The following is an 18,524-nucleotide window of genomic DNA, read 5'->3' on the forward strand; positions in this document are numbered from 1 at the left end:
TTAGCTTCATTTAGTCAAATTAACAGTTGTCAAGTTGACAAAATGAGGCAAAAATGTTCTTGGGTACTGAGTCAGCACAGTACTCACTTTTAAACAGAAATATCTGTAGAATACTAAGACATTGTACATGGTTAAAAAAAGTCCTGCCTGATTACCAGTTTGGCAGACGTAGCTCAAAAACTTTTGCAAACACTGCCATTAATGTCCTTATAACCTAATTTCATAGTTCTGCAGTATATAATATAAAACAAAGTAACTTTCATCACTATTAGACCAGCGAGTTATTTAAAAAAAAACAATTTAAAAAATGTACAAATTCTAATTTATGATAAATATTAAACATGTTTCCACGTGTGTAACCCTGCCATGGTTTCCAACTCTGGTTTCACCTTTCACCGTTTACCTTACAGCTCTAACGGTAGGCCCCGCCCACCATGAAAAAAAAGCTGTCACTTTCATAACCGTGGGAAATCTTCCCTAAACTACAGTTTTTCACGGGTGCTTGTTTTGTTGAAGACAGATTTTAGGTTTTCAACTCTTTGTTGATAAGAAATAAGTGGGTCTGAGAACAAAAATGTTTAATTTATAGAAATAAATGTTCAACTTTCCATTCGATGGCATACTGTTTTTCTCAGAGCACATAAACGCACCACCGGCTCGGCGGAACCAGGGCAGCAGGAGGGGTTGTTTGGTGACAGCTAGCAAGGACACACCCGCCGCGAGAGCGGCAGCATCAACAACAGCAGCGGCTTGTGAGGTTTTCTACCTTCCTCCTCCTCTAAAGTACATTAAAGCCTCTCGGCTAGCAGCTTTCTGACGGAATAACTTCTCATACAACTTCTTGAGGCACCTGCCTGTTGTTCAGCCCCAGACTGCTGCCGCGGCTTTCCGCGTCAGAGCAACAACAACGAAGATGTAAAGCAAGTCGCACTGCCGCATCTTCCTCTTCATATGCCTCTGATATAACGAGGAGCCGAGAAGTGATAGAGGTATTTTGGCATTTTTGCACATGGTTGTCGCTTTTACAGCGTTAGCAACGCTGAAACACACACACACGCTGCGTTAGAAGCGACGAGTTCTGCAAAAAGTCGCATTTGAGTTGATTAAGTGGCGCGAAGCTGCATTTGTCTAAAATAATAAATAAAAATGATCAAAAGTTTGAATCCAATGTAGCAAATTTGTGTTTATAAATTGATGTTGTCGCTATCATGCTGCATTAATTAGCAAGTGCATCACTTTCAGCTACGTCACCTGGGCTAATTAACGGCCAACAGGTGCGCTCACCTGCCGCGAGGATTTCCCCAAGATGCAATGGTGAAACACTGAGTAAGAGGTCCTAAAGGACATGTATGCATGAGGCAGCCCATCTCAGCTGAGGGATACACTAACTCACCTTATTATTTATTAATGACCCCAGAATGCAGAATGAAGTGGTTTCAGTGTTAAACCTCAGATTTCAGGGTATGCCACCTCTTGTAGTTTGTTCCGTTTTTCGTCATTTAGTTTCATTACAGCTCCATAAAGTAGTTAAATTATCGCATTTATAGCAATTTTATTATTATGTTAAATATCCATACCGTTTTGAATGACCAGGGCTTAGAATTTAATCAAATTCCATCCCAGAGCAATTTATTAATCACTGTAATAAACGTAAAAATTACAAATTACATGTTCCAATATTATGCCATCCATGTGATGCTAACCTGTAGGCTAAACTCATGCATTTTTTGTTTTGAGAAGAAAAAAGAAAGCAGCCAACAAAGATGAAAGAACAGGGGCTGAACACAGTAAAAGAAGAAATACACCTGTTCCACCCCAGCCCCCCACCCCATGTGACTCATCCGTCATGAAGAAAAATTTGTTGGTCTTAACCAACATCTCGCCTCGTCTCGTCTCGTCTTCCTCCGCTTATCCGGGTCCGGGTCGCGGGGGCAGCATCCCAACTAGGGAGCTCCAGGCCGTCCTCTCCCCGGCCTTGTCCACCAGCTCCTCCGGCAGGACCCCAAGGCGTTCCCGGACCAGATTGGAGATGTAACCTCTCCAACGTGTCCTGGGTCGACCCGGGGGCCTTCTGCCGGCAGGACATGCCCGAAACACCTCCCCGGGGAGGCGTCCAGGAGGCATCCTGACCAGATGCCCAAACCACCTCAACTGGCTCCTTTCGATCCGGAGGAGCAGCGGTTCTACTCCGAGTCCCTCCCGAATGTCCGAGCTCCTCACCCTATCGCTAAGGCTGAGCCCGGCCACCCTACGGAGGAAACTCATTTCGGCCGCTTGTATCCGCGATCTCGTTCTTTCGGTCATTACCCAAAGCTCATGACCATAGGTGAGGATTGGGACGTAGATCGACCGGTAAATCGAGAGCCTGGCTTTCTGGCTCAGCTCCCTCTTCCCCACGACAGATCGGCTCAGCGTCCGCATCACTGCAGACGCCGAACCAATCCGCCTGTCGATCTCCAGATCCCTCCTACCCTCACTCGTGAACAAGACCCCGAGATACTTAAACTCCTCCACTTGCGGTAGGACCTCTCCCCCGACCCGGAGGTGGCAAGCCACCCTTTTCCGGTCGAGAACCATGGTCTCAGATTTGGAGGTGCTGATCCTCATCCCAGCCGCTTCACATTCGGCCGCGAACCTACCCAGCAAGAGCTGAAGGTCAGAGCTGGATGAAGCTAGGAGGACCACATCATCCGCAAAAAGCAGAGACGAGATTCTCCTGCCACCAAACTCGACACACTCCACACCACGGCTGCGTCTAGAAATTCTGTCCATAAAAGTGATGAACAGAACCGGTGACAAAGGGCAGCCCTGGCGGAGTCCAACCCTCACTGGGAACAGGTCCGACTTACTACCGGCTATGCGGACCAAACTCACGCTCCTCTGGTAAAGGGACTGAATGGCCCTTAACAGAAAGCCACCCACCCCATACTCCTGGAGTGTCCCCCACAGGGTGCCCCTGGGGACACGGTCATAAGCCTTCTCCAAATCCACAAAACACATGTGGATTGGTTGGGCAAACTCCCATGCCCCCTCCATCACCCTTGCAAGGGTATAGAGCTGGTCCACAGTTCCACGGCCAGGACGAAAACCACATTGCTCCTCCTCTATCTGAGATTCAACTATCGATCGGACCCTCCTCTCCAGTACCTTGGAGTAGACCTTTCCAGGGAGGCTGAGGAGTGTGATCCCCCTATAGTTGGAACACACCCTCAGGTCACCCTTCTTAAAGATGGGGACCACCACCCCGGTCTTCCACTCCCTAGGAACTGCCCCCGATGACCACGCAATGTTGTAGAGACGTGTCAACCATGACAGCCCTACAACATCCATAGCCTTGAGATACCCAGGACGAACCTCATCCAGGCCTCCCAGCTCTGGTTCCTCCTCGGAATGCGCATTGGTGGGATTGAGGAGCTCCTCAAAGTATTCCTTCCACCGTCCGACTATAGCCTCAGTTGACGTCAGCAGCTCCCCATCCCCACTGTAAACAGTGTGAGCGAGTTGCTGCCTTCCTCTCCTGAGGCGCCGGACAGTTTGCCAGAACCTCTTTGGAGCCGATCGATAGTCTTTCTCCATGGCCTCACCAAACTCCTCCCACGCCCGAGATTTTGCCTCGGCAACTGCCACTGCTGCACCCCGCTTGGCTATCCGGTACCTGTCTGCTGCCTCCGGAGACCCACAGACCAGCCACGCCCTGTAGGCCTCCTTCTTCAGCCTGACGGCTCCCCGAACCTCTGGTGTCCACCAGCGGGTACGGGGGTTGCCACCACGACTGGCACCGGCCACCTTACGGCCACAGCTAGCAACAGCCGCCTCGACAATCGCAGAGTGGAACAAGGCCCACTCGGACTCAATGTCCCCCACTGCTCTCGGGACGTGGTCAAAGCTCTGCCGGAGGTGGGAGTTGAAGACCGTCTTGACAGGTTCTTCTGCCAGGCGTTCCCAGCAGACCCTCACTATGCGTTTGGGTCTGCCAGGTCTACGCGGCATGTTCCCTTGCCATCTGATCCAACTCACCACCAGGTGGTGATCAGTTGACAGGTCCGCCCCTCTCTTCACTCGGGTGTCCAAAACATACGGCCGCAGGTCAGATGATACGACTACAAAAACTATCATCGACCTGTGACCTAGGCTGCCCTGGTACCAAGTGTACCGGTGGGCATCCTTATGTTCGAACATGGTGTTCGTTATGGCCAAACTGCGGCTTGCACAGAAGTCCAATAACAAAACACCGCTCGAGTTCAGATTAGGTGGGCCGTTCCTCCCAATCACACCCCTCCAGGTCAAGCTGTCATTGCCCACGTGAGCATTGAAGTCCCCCAGCAGGACAATGGAGTCCCCTGATGGAGCACTATCTAGCACTCGTCCCAGGGACTCCAAAAAGGGTGGGTACTCTGAACTGATATTTGGCCCATAAGCACAAACAACAGTCAGGACCCGTTCCCCGACCCGAAGGCGCAAGGAAGCTACCCTCTTGTCCCCCGGGGTAAACCCCAACACACAGGCAGAGAGTCTCGGAGCTAACAAAAAGCCAACCCCAGCCCTCCACCTCTCACCCGGAGCAACTCCAGCAAAGTAGAGTGTCCAACCCCTCTCCAGGTCTCGGGTTCCAGAGCCAATGCAATGTGTCGAGGTGAGTCCGACTATATCTAGCCGGTACCGCTCAACCTCTGCCACAAGCTCCGGCTCCTTCCCCGCCAGCGAGGTGACGTTCCATGTCCCAAAAACTAGTTTTCTTGTCCGGGGATTGGACCGCCAAGGCTCCCGCCTTGGTCTGCCACCCGATTCGCATTGCACCGGACCCTTCATGTTCCTCCTGCGGGTGGTGGGTCCACAGTTGGACGAGCCCATGTATCCGGTTCGGGCTGGGCCCGGCCGGGCCCCATGGGCGAAAGCCCGGCCACCAGGCGCTCGCTCACGGGCCCCAACCCCAGGCCTGGCTCCAGGGTGGGACCCCGGTAACCCTCCGGGCCGGGTACTCCGACTCTTCATTTTAACCGCCATGAAAGATCCTTCGAACCGTTCTTTGTCTCACCCTTCACCTAAGACCAATTTGTCATGGGAGACCCTACCAGGGGCACTAAGTGCCCCAGACAACATAGCTCCTAGGATCATTAGGGCACTCAAACTCCTCCACCACGATAAGGTGACGGTTCAAGGAGGAGCTTAACCAACATGTGGTTTTAAACTAGGGAAACGAGGTAGTTTTGGCTTGCTTTTAGAACCCCTTAGAGTAATGGCGCCCCCAAGGGGTGGCCAGGCGTGGCTATGGCCACAAAGATGACAGAACGAGGGCAAAACACATGTCCACCCATAGAAAAATTGCTGGCCCGCCCAGCAAAAGCCAGTGTTAATAAATCATATTAATTAATAATACATAAATCATATTAATGTTAACTCAAATCATAAATGTATCTTATTTATTCAAGACATAATTGCAAAACCAAATAAAAAGAATACAATTAATGAGAAAAGAACGAATCAGAATAAAAAATACATATATTTCTGCTGCTCACCGTTTTAAAGAAAAGTTTTTATCTCCATATGTGTTGGTGAACACAACAACAGGTGAATTTAACAAAAAAAAATCAAAATAAAATATGAAATATTTTATGAATAACTAAAATGTATTTTTCTGAAATGCTTGTGTTTGTAAAATTTAAGTAAAATGTTTTGGATACGTACTGTTTATATATAAAAAAAGAATAAAGGAGAAATGCAATACTTTGCTACAGGCTAAACTCTCCCAGAGTTACCACAAGGACCAATTTGGTGTGCCACCCCAAACCCATTACATTTTCAAGGTAACAGCATCGCAAAGATTTCTTACGGATCATTTTGAAGCCAAGACGTGTTTCTATTACTGAATTGAAATTAGAACTCGATACAGAGCAAACACTATTCACATAATTAATCTTTGCAGCAAATATTAGGTCTGCAGAGATTAGTACTATTTTGTAAACATGAAATGGAAATTATTTGCAGTTCCTTGGGTGACAACTTGGGGGCAGATTTGCAAAAATAAGTCAATCCCAGAAAAAAATCAAAATTTCTGCTACTTTGAGCTGAAGGAACATTTTGTTACCAGAACCTTTTCTGCTTTCTTTTTTCGACAATATTTTAATCTTCTTATTCATCGTTTAGGCTTCGCAGAGGAAGATGGAGATCCAAAGTGGTGTTCAGCAGCCTGAGCCCTGCCCTCTGGACCCTCCTGGGTCAGAGGTCGGTCAGCAGAACGAAATGAACGACAGACATATGGATGCCAGAGTCAGGCCCTCCACTGGCAACCACAGCAAAGACCCACACCCAACCCGGAAAGACAATAAGAAAGTAAGTAGCAGACTCCCCGTCGTGCACATCTGCAGGCATTGCTCTGTGTGTTTGGGTGTGTCCACATGTGTACGCTGAGGGATGAAATCCTGTCTTAGCTATTTTGGGAGATGCATCCTCCACATTCCAGCTCACTCGTTGCATTGATACTTGAAAGTTTTTGTTGCTGCCGTTAAAAGAGAAAGTGAAACCATTTGTCCCGTACCTCCGCGGTTTCAGAGGAAGTAAGCAATGTGTTTTTCTGTTGCTATAGGAACCAATCAGAGCAAAGTCTGAACCACAGCCCCTATGCACATTTAGAATTGGCTTACTTGTGAATGTAAGTGGCGTCTGCAGTCTTCGCGTGTGAGCGCCGTCTTGTTCTCAAACACATCAAGCCTCTGCCATCTCGGAGCCCTTGGCACATCCAAGAGTGACAGTAAAAAATCCTCACTGGCTGTGCTGCATCTCAAGGGCATCAATCATGCTCTTCTGGCAAGAGCCAGAACCGCTTTCCGTCAATCAGCCCGAGAGGTTCTGACTGCCTCTGAACAGAGAGGAGACCGAGGCAGAATAAACTCAACAGATATATGAAAACATTCACTAGATGGTCGGACTGAATGCTGCTGGCAGCTCCAAACGGAAGGCTTGTCATGGCTCGCTCTATCGATTCTTCAGTGATCAACATCATTTTTGTGCAGTAAAGGGGCCCCCCACTCAAAAACATTTGAAAATGTTATTTCATTTAGGTTGTTAGGCGTGGTGTCAGTTTTTGCTGCCAAAAATCAACATTTATGCAAAGTGTACGTTCCAGCTGAAGCTCATTTTCTTTGGATATCCTGCTGTGGAACATTAGCAAAAACTAATTCATGTTTAGACATGCCGTTGCATTTTAAAACAAAATTTTGCTTCGGCAAATTAACATTTAGTGCAGTGATGGGAGAAAATCTGTTATTTATTATTTTTTGCATAATTATTCTATAGCAAATTTGTAATTCTGGTCAAGCGGATACAAATTATCAGCCAAAAACTCTAGACAAACCCTAGCTGTAGCAACAGATTCTGCACTGAAGATCAGTGTAGCCATGTGCCATTGTAGCCTCAGCAGGTCTACTACTGGCTTGTCACAACATTTTATATTTGTTCTTTTGAAACAGCTTTGGCATCAACTTTGGACGATATCTCCTTTACATCGGATGTGTAAGTGGAGTGTAACATGATAGAGGCGATTTACCCTTGCGCTTCCTTCCAACTAGGAGCATTTCAGATGTGAAACACCACGTGTGATTTTGGAAGTTCACACACTAACAAGCAAGGGGAAAGATGGCTGCATGCATCGAAAATAACCTGTTATTTATTTTCTGTTCTGTGACCTCGGCTACAGAGGTTTCACAGAAAATGACATTCAAGTTTTACTAGCTAAGCAACTGGAAATCTGCACATGACTTTTATTTTGAAAGTTTCTGGATGTTTTACACTGCTTTCATCTTTGACTTCCTGTTTGGTAATATCTGAACTATGGAGTTTGAGGTGTTTTGGAAGCGTAGCCTGTAAACAAACGTGACGCTTATACGTCATTATGCCTCTGAGACGTGGCCAAAACGGGATGCTTTGCAGCACTACAAGGGCAACTAATTGCCACGAAGTAAGTTTTGCAACGTTTACACATCCGGTGGAAAGGTGTGGTCAAGCTTTTCTTCGAGACATGAGCTGATAGAGGTACTTCTTCAGAAGTGTATGGCAGACTGCCCTGTTCACTGACCTTTGTAGCTATGAATAAGCAACATTAGGGATGTAAGAAAATATTGATATGGCAATATATGACAAGATTTTTTCCTGCAATATTGCATCGATATTCAAAAGCAGCCGTGTATCGAAATTTTGGAAGAATTTACATGCAAACATTTGTGTATTTTCTTTTCTTTGGGTACAATTCAAATGCTGACCACTAGTTGGCAGCAGAGTGCAATGGTTTTTTTCCCCACCACTGAAATGTAAATCGCTCTATTATGGTTCAAAACTCAAGTTAAACATGTTATGTATCCACTTGGACTGTTTATTGAACTTTCCTACAATTATTTGAATTATAAAAAACGCAAATATCGTCTGTCTGAACGTATCGCAATATGTCATGATATATCGTATTGTATCGTATCGTCTCCCCTGTATGTATATGTATCGTATCGCCAGAATTTCACCAATACACATCCCTACGTCACATTATGCATTGCTCAGATTTCGGGTGAATGATTCTGGAAAGTTATCTTTTTATTTTTTATAGTTTATTTTTTCCTTGTGTCCTGTCTGCTATGAAGCAAACAGAATTCTGGAAAGTAATGTCATTGCGATTTATTTTTCTTTAATATTGCAATTGCGATTTAATTCACGATTATTTTCTCAAGGGGCTTTTCTCATATTTTTCAACTAACTGAAGCAAAAAAAATCTTTGTAACTTTTACTGAATATAAACAAATTTATATATCTACATATTTATCTACATATCATATCAGCAAGTTTATTTGTACATATACATAAACACTCACAACAAAATTTTGTATTTGAAGGTGCAATGCTTTGCAGCCAGGAGCACATCCCTTGAAGGAGCATAGGTGTTAGCATCAGCTGTGAAAATGTATTTGCAGGAAAGAAGTGTCTCCTGTTTATTGAAGTCTTGAGTTTAGAGTTTTTGACGTCTTGTCCATGCAGAGCTTCCGTAGTTAAGCTACATTCATAGCTGCTTGCCAAAACTGAGTGTAGTTAAAGTTTCTTACAGTTTTCTAGCTTCTGTACTTATTTGATTGATGGCAGTTTTTACATTATATTAGATTCCAAATGTAATCATTTGGCACGTTCCTAATTTGTAAGAATATAATCGCTGATATTAGCATTAGCATCCCTATGGGTTTTTCCATGTGTATTAGCATTGTGCTAACCACTCGCTGCCAGTCAAATTGCAGCCGTTGCGATTAGACAATCTCCTTTTGTCACATCACAATTTAACTGCATATGCAATTAATCATTCAGCCCTATTCTGATTGGTCCTAGCACAGTCCAATCATGTGCAAACAGTTTGAAAGACATCTTCCATTTGTACTGATCTCTGTCTATAGATCATGGCCAGACTATATATTTACATATAAAGGATGGCTTACCAGGCTAGCAAATTTTTTCACGCAAACTGGCCTGCCTGACAAAACTTAAAGAATAATAGACAAAGTCCTTTATTCTGAAAAGTTAAAGCAACAATTCAATATTCCTCCACATATTTAGTCTCTTTTATTTGATGAATTAAAAGCTACTTTTACAGAAATGTTATTAACAGATTTTAATGTATCATTTGAATTTAAAGGGACTTTATGGAGTTTTGAATTTTTATGCTCGCGATTGCCCCCTCAGGCCAAAAGCGTAACGGCAGCTTCAATAGTAGGCTCGTGCACGAGGCGCGCATGCTGTACGTGCACACTCCTTAACGAAAATAACAGCTGAGACAGTCCCTTGTGTGTGTGTGTGTGTGTGTTTGTGTGTGGCCCAGAGGACAGGAGAACGTGCAGCTAATTAATTAAATAATTAGGTTCTGTACCTTTCTCTTCAGCACAGCCGACAAAGGATTAAGATGGGCCAGTCCTCCTGCATGCTCAGATCATTCCCTTCCCTTGCTCGAAAAATTGTTCCAAAATGAAAGTTGAACCCACATCTTTTTTATCTGTGAATTCAATGCCGTTCGGCGAGTCTCAAATAAAAATTTAGGCATTTTACTGTAAAAAAACAATCATTAATGTAAAAAATAAACTCTAAACAAACTATGTTCACATCAAGAATCAAACCCAGGTCTCCCTGCACGAGAGTACATTGTCTTATTAGATGAGCTAAAGCACCAGTGATGTCTTTTGTATCTGTAATGTTTTTATCCTTGATGACAGCTCAAACAACGTTCGGAGAACGGTTCGGAGCAAAAATGGCTATTTTGTTGCTAATTTGCAGGAAATATCTAGAAGAAAGTAGCTAAGGGTCCTCAGAAATGTAGCTAGGTTCATCACTAGGCGTTAGGAACAGCGACAAAGTCGCTGAGTTGGCACTACCTCTCTCTCTGCTTCTAAAGCTATGGATAGCAAATGCTACGGGCTATGCCTGAGCGTGAACACGCATGAAGCAGCCAGCTCGACCCGAGCAGCTCTCTTTTTCTGTGATTTTACAGAAAAACTGGCAATCACAGTAAAAATGCCAGGGCTCATTCTACAGGACCAGGGCATTGCAGGAGAATGTATAAAGAAGACATTTATTATTTCTACACATGTTTTGGCTGTCAAACTTCCATAATGCCCCTTTAAAAACACTAAAGGTGACTCTAGGTTGCACTTTTTAAAGCACTCATTGTTCTCCTTTTGCACTGTGCACTAATGTATCAGAGGAAATCAGTGAGCAATCAAAGCTGCAGCACTGAAGGTTGCCTCTGCAAGAGGTAGAGCATACATTGTTTATGTTCAACTCTGCTATTTATCTGTCTTTTGCAGCGGGGACCATATTGTGAATTAATGAGGCACGATGGTGTTAGCTTCTTGAATTGAAGAGTTTCTAACAAGCACGCAGCGTCACTGCCCCGCCATTAAACCTATTTCTTTCTGTGTGTTGGGGAGGGAGGGGGTATTTTTATCCTTTATTTACTCCTTTCAGTTCTTTCTTCGATCTGTGTTGTTAATTAGCAGTGCAGCGTTTCCTCTAAAGGTTGCCCAGGGAGGGTGGGTCCCTCTGTCACTGCCTGGCCAACTGGTTGGCAAGCTGGCTGCATCTTAATTCATTGATTTCTCTGGAGTGTTAATTAATCAAGGCGTCATCAGTAGAGCTGGATCACTGCTCTTGTTCTACTGAGAGAATGCTACCATCTTGCCTGCTTTGTTGTTTCGTTGTCGTAGAAAAGGCAGGAGCACGCTCTGACCTGTGGCTCAGACTCAGAGCTGCGGTGGCATGTTAGGTCACAAGCGCTCACTCAGCTGTTGCGTAAAGGTTAAAGGAAATCAGCTGGTGAAAGTTAATTTGACAGTTGGAATCCCCAGACTGGCTCCAGTATCTGTTTAGCCTGGGGCAAAAAGAAGTTGAGGTTTAAAATTATTTTTACTCTGAGAAATGTGCTGATGAATTACTGTTCAGTGTGAGGTAATCACCTTAGCTTCTTGATGACATTATCTGCTTACTAAAGAAAGCTTTGAATCTTTAAAGGAAGCCAGTGGTGAGAGACGTATGGATAAGTAGTCTCTTAGCTGTTGATCTTATTCTAATGGGGAAGTTGAATTTCTGTCTAGACCCTGATCTCTGTTAGATGAAGAGACCCGTAGTTTGATTTGCAGCCATATTGTAGCATTTAACAGCAAATGAAAGCACATTAAACCTAGATCATATTTCTCGTCAGCGGGGGTGTGGAGACATTTTTCTTTCTTTCTTTTGCCTGAGGAGCCGGGAATCCCCCAACAGGTCAGTAGGGAGCATGGCGCTTTTCTGGGAGGGGCTTTGCCGCCATTACAGTCAAGCTAAGCCTGACATATACCTTTCATCTGCGTGGGTACGGAGACATGCAACGCCATTATTGGCAATACAAGGGCTCTCCGATGGGCTTGCAGAGGCTGACGGAGTCGTGCCCAATTGTTTAACTATTCGTTGAAATTGACAGAGACTGCACTGGTCAGGATGCCGCTTCTTTTTTTTAAATAATTTATTTATTAATTTTTTTCCCTGTGTCCTGTCTGGCTGTGAAGCAAACATAATTAATGTCTGAATGCTGGTGACAAACCTTACAGATTTACTCTCAGGTGGAGCATCAAAGCATCTGCTTTTAATGTCATGCCTGATACTCTAAAACCTTATTGTTATAGTTTTTTGAATGCTTTGTAATTTCGACCGGACACAGAGACAGAGGTGAAAGAGAAAGGAAGAGACAAAAGGTGGGGTGGGGGGGTTCCATAAAAATAAACAATAAATGATGAACAAGAGTCTGCTTCTAGACCTGCAGAAAAGGGACACACAACACTACAACAGGAGCAAACTATCACTGCGTCATCTTGATGAAGAAATGTAAAATCAACATTGTTTTACTGAACAATCGCACGATAATAAATCACAGTGCATTAAGTGCCAACCACAGCCTTACGACATGTGTTGAACGTGCCCAAGTCCATACTTATGAGAACACCATGTGAGCACCTGTGTGTGTACACGCGCTTGTATATGTGAGTTCAGCCAGGAGCAGATGCAGTAGCTCACTGCTGAGAACGCGTCTCTGCGGGAGTCCGTTTCTTCCCAGGACGCCACTTCCTTTAACTTCGTCAACATCAACACCATTGCTCCCCAAAAATAGAACGATATTTAGCGACTGACATAGAACAGATTGAACAAAGCCTTATGGAAAAAGTCAGAAAATATGAATGTTTATTCTCTTGTGACTGAAAGAGTATAAACAGCATGTGTTGTATTTTTGGATGTAAATGACAGTAAACCTGGGTTTAGAAGAGGTGGAGGAGAATGAAGGACAAATTCATCCATTTTAAAAAGTCTCTGAAATACATGAACAAAATTGTAATGTAGAGTTAGCATATGTGTGTATTTTGGGTGCTTTTTAAGCTCAATATACTACACTACATTTGACCAATAAGATGTGAATTCCTATATAAATATGGAAATTTAACCTGATTGATCTTTGAATGTTTAACCAGAAGAATTAGAATTCTTTGTTTATTCAGGGATCGTGACACACTTCGTATTAATTCAGACAGAGTCAAGTTTATAAAAAGTAGGGATGTAAGAAAATATCGATATGGCAATGTATCGTGATATTTTTCCCAGCAATATTATATCGATATGCAAAAGCCGTGTATCGGAAATATCGATATGGCAATATATCGTGATAATTTTTCCTGCGATTATTACATCAATATTCAAAAGCCGTGTATCTAATTCCTGAAATAATTTACATGCAAACTTTTGTGTATTTAATTTTTGGTTTGCGCAATTCAATCGCCACCCGCTAGTTGGCAGCAGTGTGCAGCGGGTTTTGTTTCCACCATTGAAATGTAAATCCCTCCATCATGGTTCAGATACCTCATGTTAAACATGTTACGTATCAGTTTGGACAGTTTATTGAACATTCTTACAATAAATTCAGTAAAAAAAATTGCTTGTAACGTCTGAATGAATGTATCGCAATATATCGTGATATATCGTATCATTTCCCCTGTATCGTGATATTTATCGTATCGCCAGAATTTCTAAAATACACATCCCTAATAAAAAGTAAGACATTTATTTTCTAAACAATTAAAAACATCGCAACTAGGAAACACTTTATGTAATGAATGAATCTTAGTGGATGGAATGTGAGGTGTGATGATGTGTGAATATGTTATCAGAACCCTCATATCTGAAGAAACTGAGTTCTGAGTAGGAGTGAATTTGGTCTGCTATAAACTATAAGTGATGGTTTATAAAACCACATCAGACACAATCTGTCATGTCTACGTACCCTCTCAAAGACCCTCGTGGTAGATCCGGAATGTGTAGAAGTCCGTGGACCCCAAAGGTATCGAAGTCTGTAGAAGAAACCGCAATGCAGGTCACAACAGATAGTTATTTGCGTCTATGGAAGGACTCTTAAGGAGTCGGAGCTGGTTAACTTTATTCTGAAGAAACCGTTTTCGGTCAGCTGTAGCGTGCAACAGGTTTTGACAGCTTGTCAAAAGATGCGATGGGAGAAGAGTTTTCCCCCGGTGACCAGTCCAGAGTTAGGCTCAACTGACTCACCAGGAAGTGAATTCTGTTAGTAATTGCCATGTTTTGACTTACTGACAAATCAGAATCTTACAAGTAAAGGGGTTTTGCCAACAAACCTCAGAAACCACACCTTGCATCAGATACAGGAGCTCTGATTAGTGGAACAGAAAGCAATGTGTCATGAGATTAGTTTAACCTTGTCATTGTCTTGTGTCTGAGTGCGTGTGCTGTCAGTAGATGGTGATTCACTTGTTAAATCAAACTTTAATGATCACAATATAATAATATTCATTTCAACTTCAGTAATTAAAGCACAGATGAATCAAAACATTGTTATTGTACTTCAGCCATTATTATTCATTCAACCATGTGATTATTTACGTATTCCATTGCATTATCCAGTATTCGTTTATTATAACGGTTCATTCTTATAAAAGTTCATTCTTCTTGTTCTGTGAAGCAAAGCAGATAAAGATAAGAGGAAACTTGAGAGGGACCTTGGTCATGCAACAGTATCTTTCTTGCAGATTAAAGGCTCCAGTTAAGACATATGTCTCCATACGACCGGATACTGAAGAGGTCAACTGTAGATGAAAAACTGACAATATCTGGACGCTACAGTAAATACACTATAGTTGACCAGATACATGACTGTAATGGTGGCGGAATACCCAGAAAACCGTCACGCTTGAGCTGACGTAGAAGTATAAATCTGCCTTCACTGCTTGACGATAGTGTATTTACTGTTGTGTATACAGTGATCCCTCGTTTATCGCGGTAGATGCGTTCCAGACCTGGCTGCGATAGGTGAAAATCCGCGAAGTAGGGACACCATATTTACAGTACAGTACTGTGTTGAATCATCGTATGATCACATTCTCTTTTTGTGGGTAAAACTCAAGAAAAAAACATTTTTACTTGTTTTTTTTATAGTTTTATTACAAAAATTGCACTTTATGATGAAATTGATGGAAAAAAAAACAGGAATTTCTTGATATTTCACATAGAAAAATGCCGCAAATCGGTGAAAAATACCGCAAATCGGCAAATTTCCCTTGAATAAGGCTCCAAAGAAAAAAATCCGCAAAGTCGTGAATCCGCGATAAACGAACCGCAAAGTAGCGAGGGATCACTGTACATATTACTGAGGCTTTGTAATCATGGACAAATTTGTTCCTCATTCTCCTAAATCTATATATAGTTTCATGCATGCATAGTTCTAGCTATTTGGTAGAATTTGGGAGGTTTTGACGTAGTTTTAGTACATCTCTGCAGAGGAACTCCTGGCCTGTTCGATCAAAGCTCTTAAATCTATGATGTCAGTTTCCAAGTCTCAACTCAGAAATTCACAGAAAGCTTTAGATTCAACAAGAACAAGTAGTGCAGGTGAAATGGTGCGTTGTTGGGATGCTAGGATGCAGTCGGTGTAGAGAAAAGGTGATTTTCTTAGAGGTGTGCTTCGAAGTCTGGATATTTAAAAGTTAAACAGAAAATCTGATTTTAGTTGCACACAAGCCAGTGTTTTGTGAAAAAACCACTTTAGAAAAATCAAGTGAAAATCTCCTTTTAAGGGTCGAGCATAATCACGTTGACCCTAACTCCAAAAACACTCTGAAATGCAACTCATGACCTCTAAACAACCCAGGGGATTGTTTCATATGCAGGTCTTAGAGTCAATGAAGGGGTTTTGTGCTTATTACATTGTAATTAGCTTTGTTAAAATCGCCAAACATCAGCCGACCAGCAATACTGATGAGCTGCAGAGCTGATCTGAAATATTGCAGTAATTGGTGTCATAGAAACCCACTGACCTTTAACTCATTAACTTCACTGGAAGCAGAAATAAGCAGCAAGCAAAAAATAAAAATAAAAAAACCCACACACAAAAGCCTGTGGTGGATCTCGGAGTTATCTTGCTGATCTTGCAGTTTTTATAATTGTTCTGTGAAAAAATGAGTGTGTTAACGTCTGTGCTTCTTTGCACTCTATTTCTACGGTTTATTTTAGCTCTCATATATATGTAAAAAGGAGCGATCTATCTCTTCCTGTTGTAAATTGTGTTTTCTTTCCATTAGAAATGAACCATTGGGGACTGAGCTTTTATGCAAGGAGTGAAGTAGTGCTACCAGTGATTATTGCTGCTGTATTTGATTACTCAAATGAAAAGCATTCATGAACAGAGGAAGCAAATTATATTAAATTGCTCTGAGTGAATCTATGTGGACGTTGAAAGTGATCAGCATATTAAAATCTGTAGACTTATTAGTCAGATTGTGGGTTAAATAGATTTTTTTCTGCAGTCGAGTCAACCTATATGAGCTTTCCTGACTTTGTGATGACTTGTAGTCCAGATGGTCTCGTTGCGTTTGCTTAATAGCTTCGTGCTCATCATGATTTTTAAGGTAAGTGTTAAAGCAGATGGCTTCTCACCTTGCTTGGTAATTTTGTGGCAGCTGCACTGTCAGGTTTGATTCAAGATCTGCTTTTTTTTTTCTTTTTTCAAGTAGAATATAAACCCTAAAACTTGTCTTGAACCTGACCTTTGCAATAGTTTTGTTCAAATTTATAGAAAAATGCAAAGCAAGTAAAGAAATGATGTAAATCAGCTCAAGGCTGGTTGGTTCACGAACGTTTTCTGGAGTGCAGTGAGTAGAAGAAAATAAGTGCAGACATTCTAAGAATCACTTCTGTACTCCCTCCTTTGTCCTCCACTCTACAGATTACCTCGGTGGTGGCTAGCGGGGCCCAGATAATTACCTTTTGTTATTTCTCCTCCCACACTTTGCTTTTGAAATTGTAGCTGTCGAGCTGCATCACCTCTAAGAGCACCCAGGCAGGCCATTGATCCCTCACGTCTCCTCCGGATATGAATGTCTGACTACAAGTTGGGAAGGGAAAAGTTCCAATTTGCATAGCAAGTTTTCTATAGGTGACTAAGCAGTGTCCCTGTTAGCTCAATGTTAAAAAACCACCTACTGTGGGGGAATTTTTATTTTCTCCAGTGATTACTGAACTCCACAAATAAGACAGTCAGGATGGTCATAGGGCTGGCCTAAAATCAATATCACAATATATTGAAGATTTCACCTTGATAACGATAAATGGATGACAACTACAGGTATGTGCGGAAACAAAAGTTGTCCACTAGATGGGGCTGTCACATGTATTACGTTGACTCACATTTTTACGTGACCCAAAGGTGGTACAGCTTCTTAAAGGGACATGAACGTTGCCAACCTACAGACCTTTACATTTTTGTATTATCAAATGTATTGACGTGGGAAAAATTATCTCGATAAGAGTCAGAAATTTTGATAACAATAAATTTTCCATTTATTGCCCAGCCCTAGATGGTCTTATAAAGACACCAGGACTGCAACTTCAAAGAGGATTAGACTGTAATTCCAGACATTTATATGCACCAAATGTATTTCTGTAGGACAATACTGATTTCAGGTTTCCATACAGACATGACCTGATTATGTCAGCATCAACTGACTGAGTTGTTTCAAAATCTATAACCGATAAAAACTGACCAAGCAACCAACCAATCATCATCAGCAGCTGTACTTGCATAGCTCTTTTAACAATCCAAGGATACCCAAAGTTCTGAACTCTACAAACATAGAAACAGTCGCAAAAAAGTGATAAAAAAAAATGCCAAGCAACCAACCAAGGAAGCAACAATGGCAGTCACGCTGCAGTATAGTTACGGAGGTTCAGTTTGGGTGGATTAGACATTAGGTAACTATTTTAGAAAACCATGCCGAACTTCTTGGGGTCAGAAACATTAGATTTTACCTTTAAAATGTGTCCTGATCATCACAAAAGTTGGTATTTAGTGAAGCAGCCAGTTTGGACTTTTAAACATTTATTATAATCCTTTAAATGTTGAATGTTCTCTGGATAAACCCAAATTCTTTCTTTCAGCCTCAGTGCTTCTTCCAAGAGAATTAAGTATTCATTTTTAATTGATTTCTGGTTATATTTGGTATGTATTGATAATAAAATGTTCAAAAGTCTCTATTTTCTAAGTTGCTGAACTTTCGCTCACAATTACAGGAAATTTACAATGTCCTCAAGGATTTAAGATAGTTATCTGTACAAATAAAACCAAACAAAGCTAGGTATATAAGAGAATTATCTATGGTGTGGTATGGTTTACTGATTAGGAAAAGAATAATCCTATTTTTAAGCGTTAGACTGGTTAGTCACTGGTCAAGCTGAAAACAAAGCTACTTCCTGTCACCAGCTGATGGATCGATGCATCCCTATTGTCTGACAGGAGATACTCTTTATTTCAATTTATTCCAATCATCTATCAGATGGAGTAAATGAAACCTCTCTGGGGTATCTAAAGGAGGATCTAATTGGGTTAGTTCCTTGTTTGGTGACTAAGGTCAAGTCTTAGTCTGTGATCTGATGTATTAGGGACAGATCATCATTAGTGGAGACTTCGA

General features: G+C 42.3%; 1 protein-coding gene across 1 annotated transcript in view; it reads left to right on the forward strand.

Annotated features, from left to right (window-relative positions):
• The first annotated feature begins 847 nt into the window (after positions 1 to 847).
• Positions 848 to 18,524, forward strand: part of rbms3 (RNA binding motif, single stranded interacting protein) — a 473,759-nt gene continuing 456,082 nt past the window's right edge. The window contains exons 1-2 of the mRNA XM_054745076.2: positions 848 to 989; positions 6,145 to 6,330. Coding sequence (XP_054601051.2) covers positions 6,160 to 6,330 — 171 coding nt within the window. The 5' untranslated portion in view covers positions 848 to 989; positions 6,145 to 6,159. The remainder of the gene's footprint in view (positions 990 to 6,144; positions 6,331 to 18,524) is intronic.

Source organism: Nothobranchius furzeri, chromosome 19 (assembly GCF_043380555.1).
Source record: "Nothobranchius furzeri strain GRZ-AD chromosome 19, NfurGRZ-RIMD1, whole genome shotgun sequence".
Taxonomy (NCBI): Eukaryota; Metazoa; Chordata; class Actinopteri; order Cyprinodontiformes; family Nothobranchiidae; genus Nothobranchius; species Nothobranchius furzeri.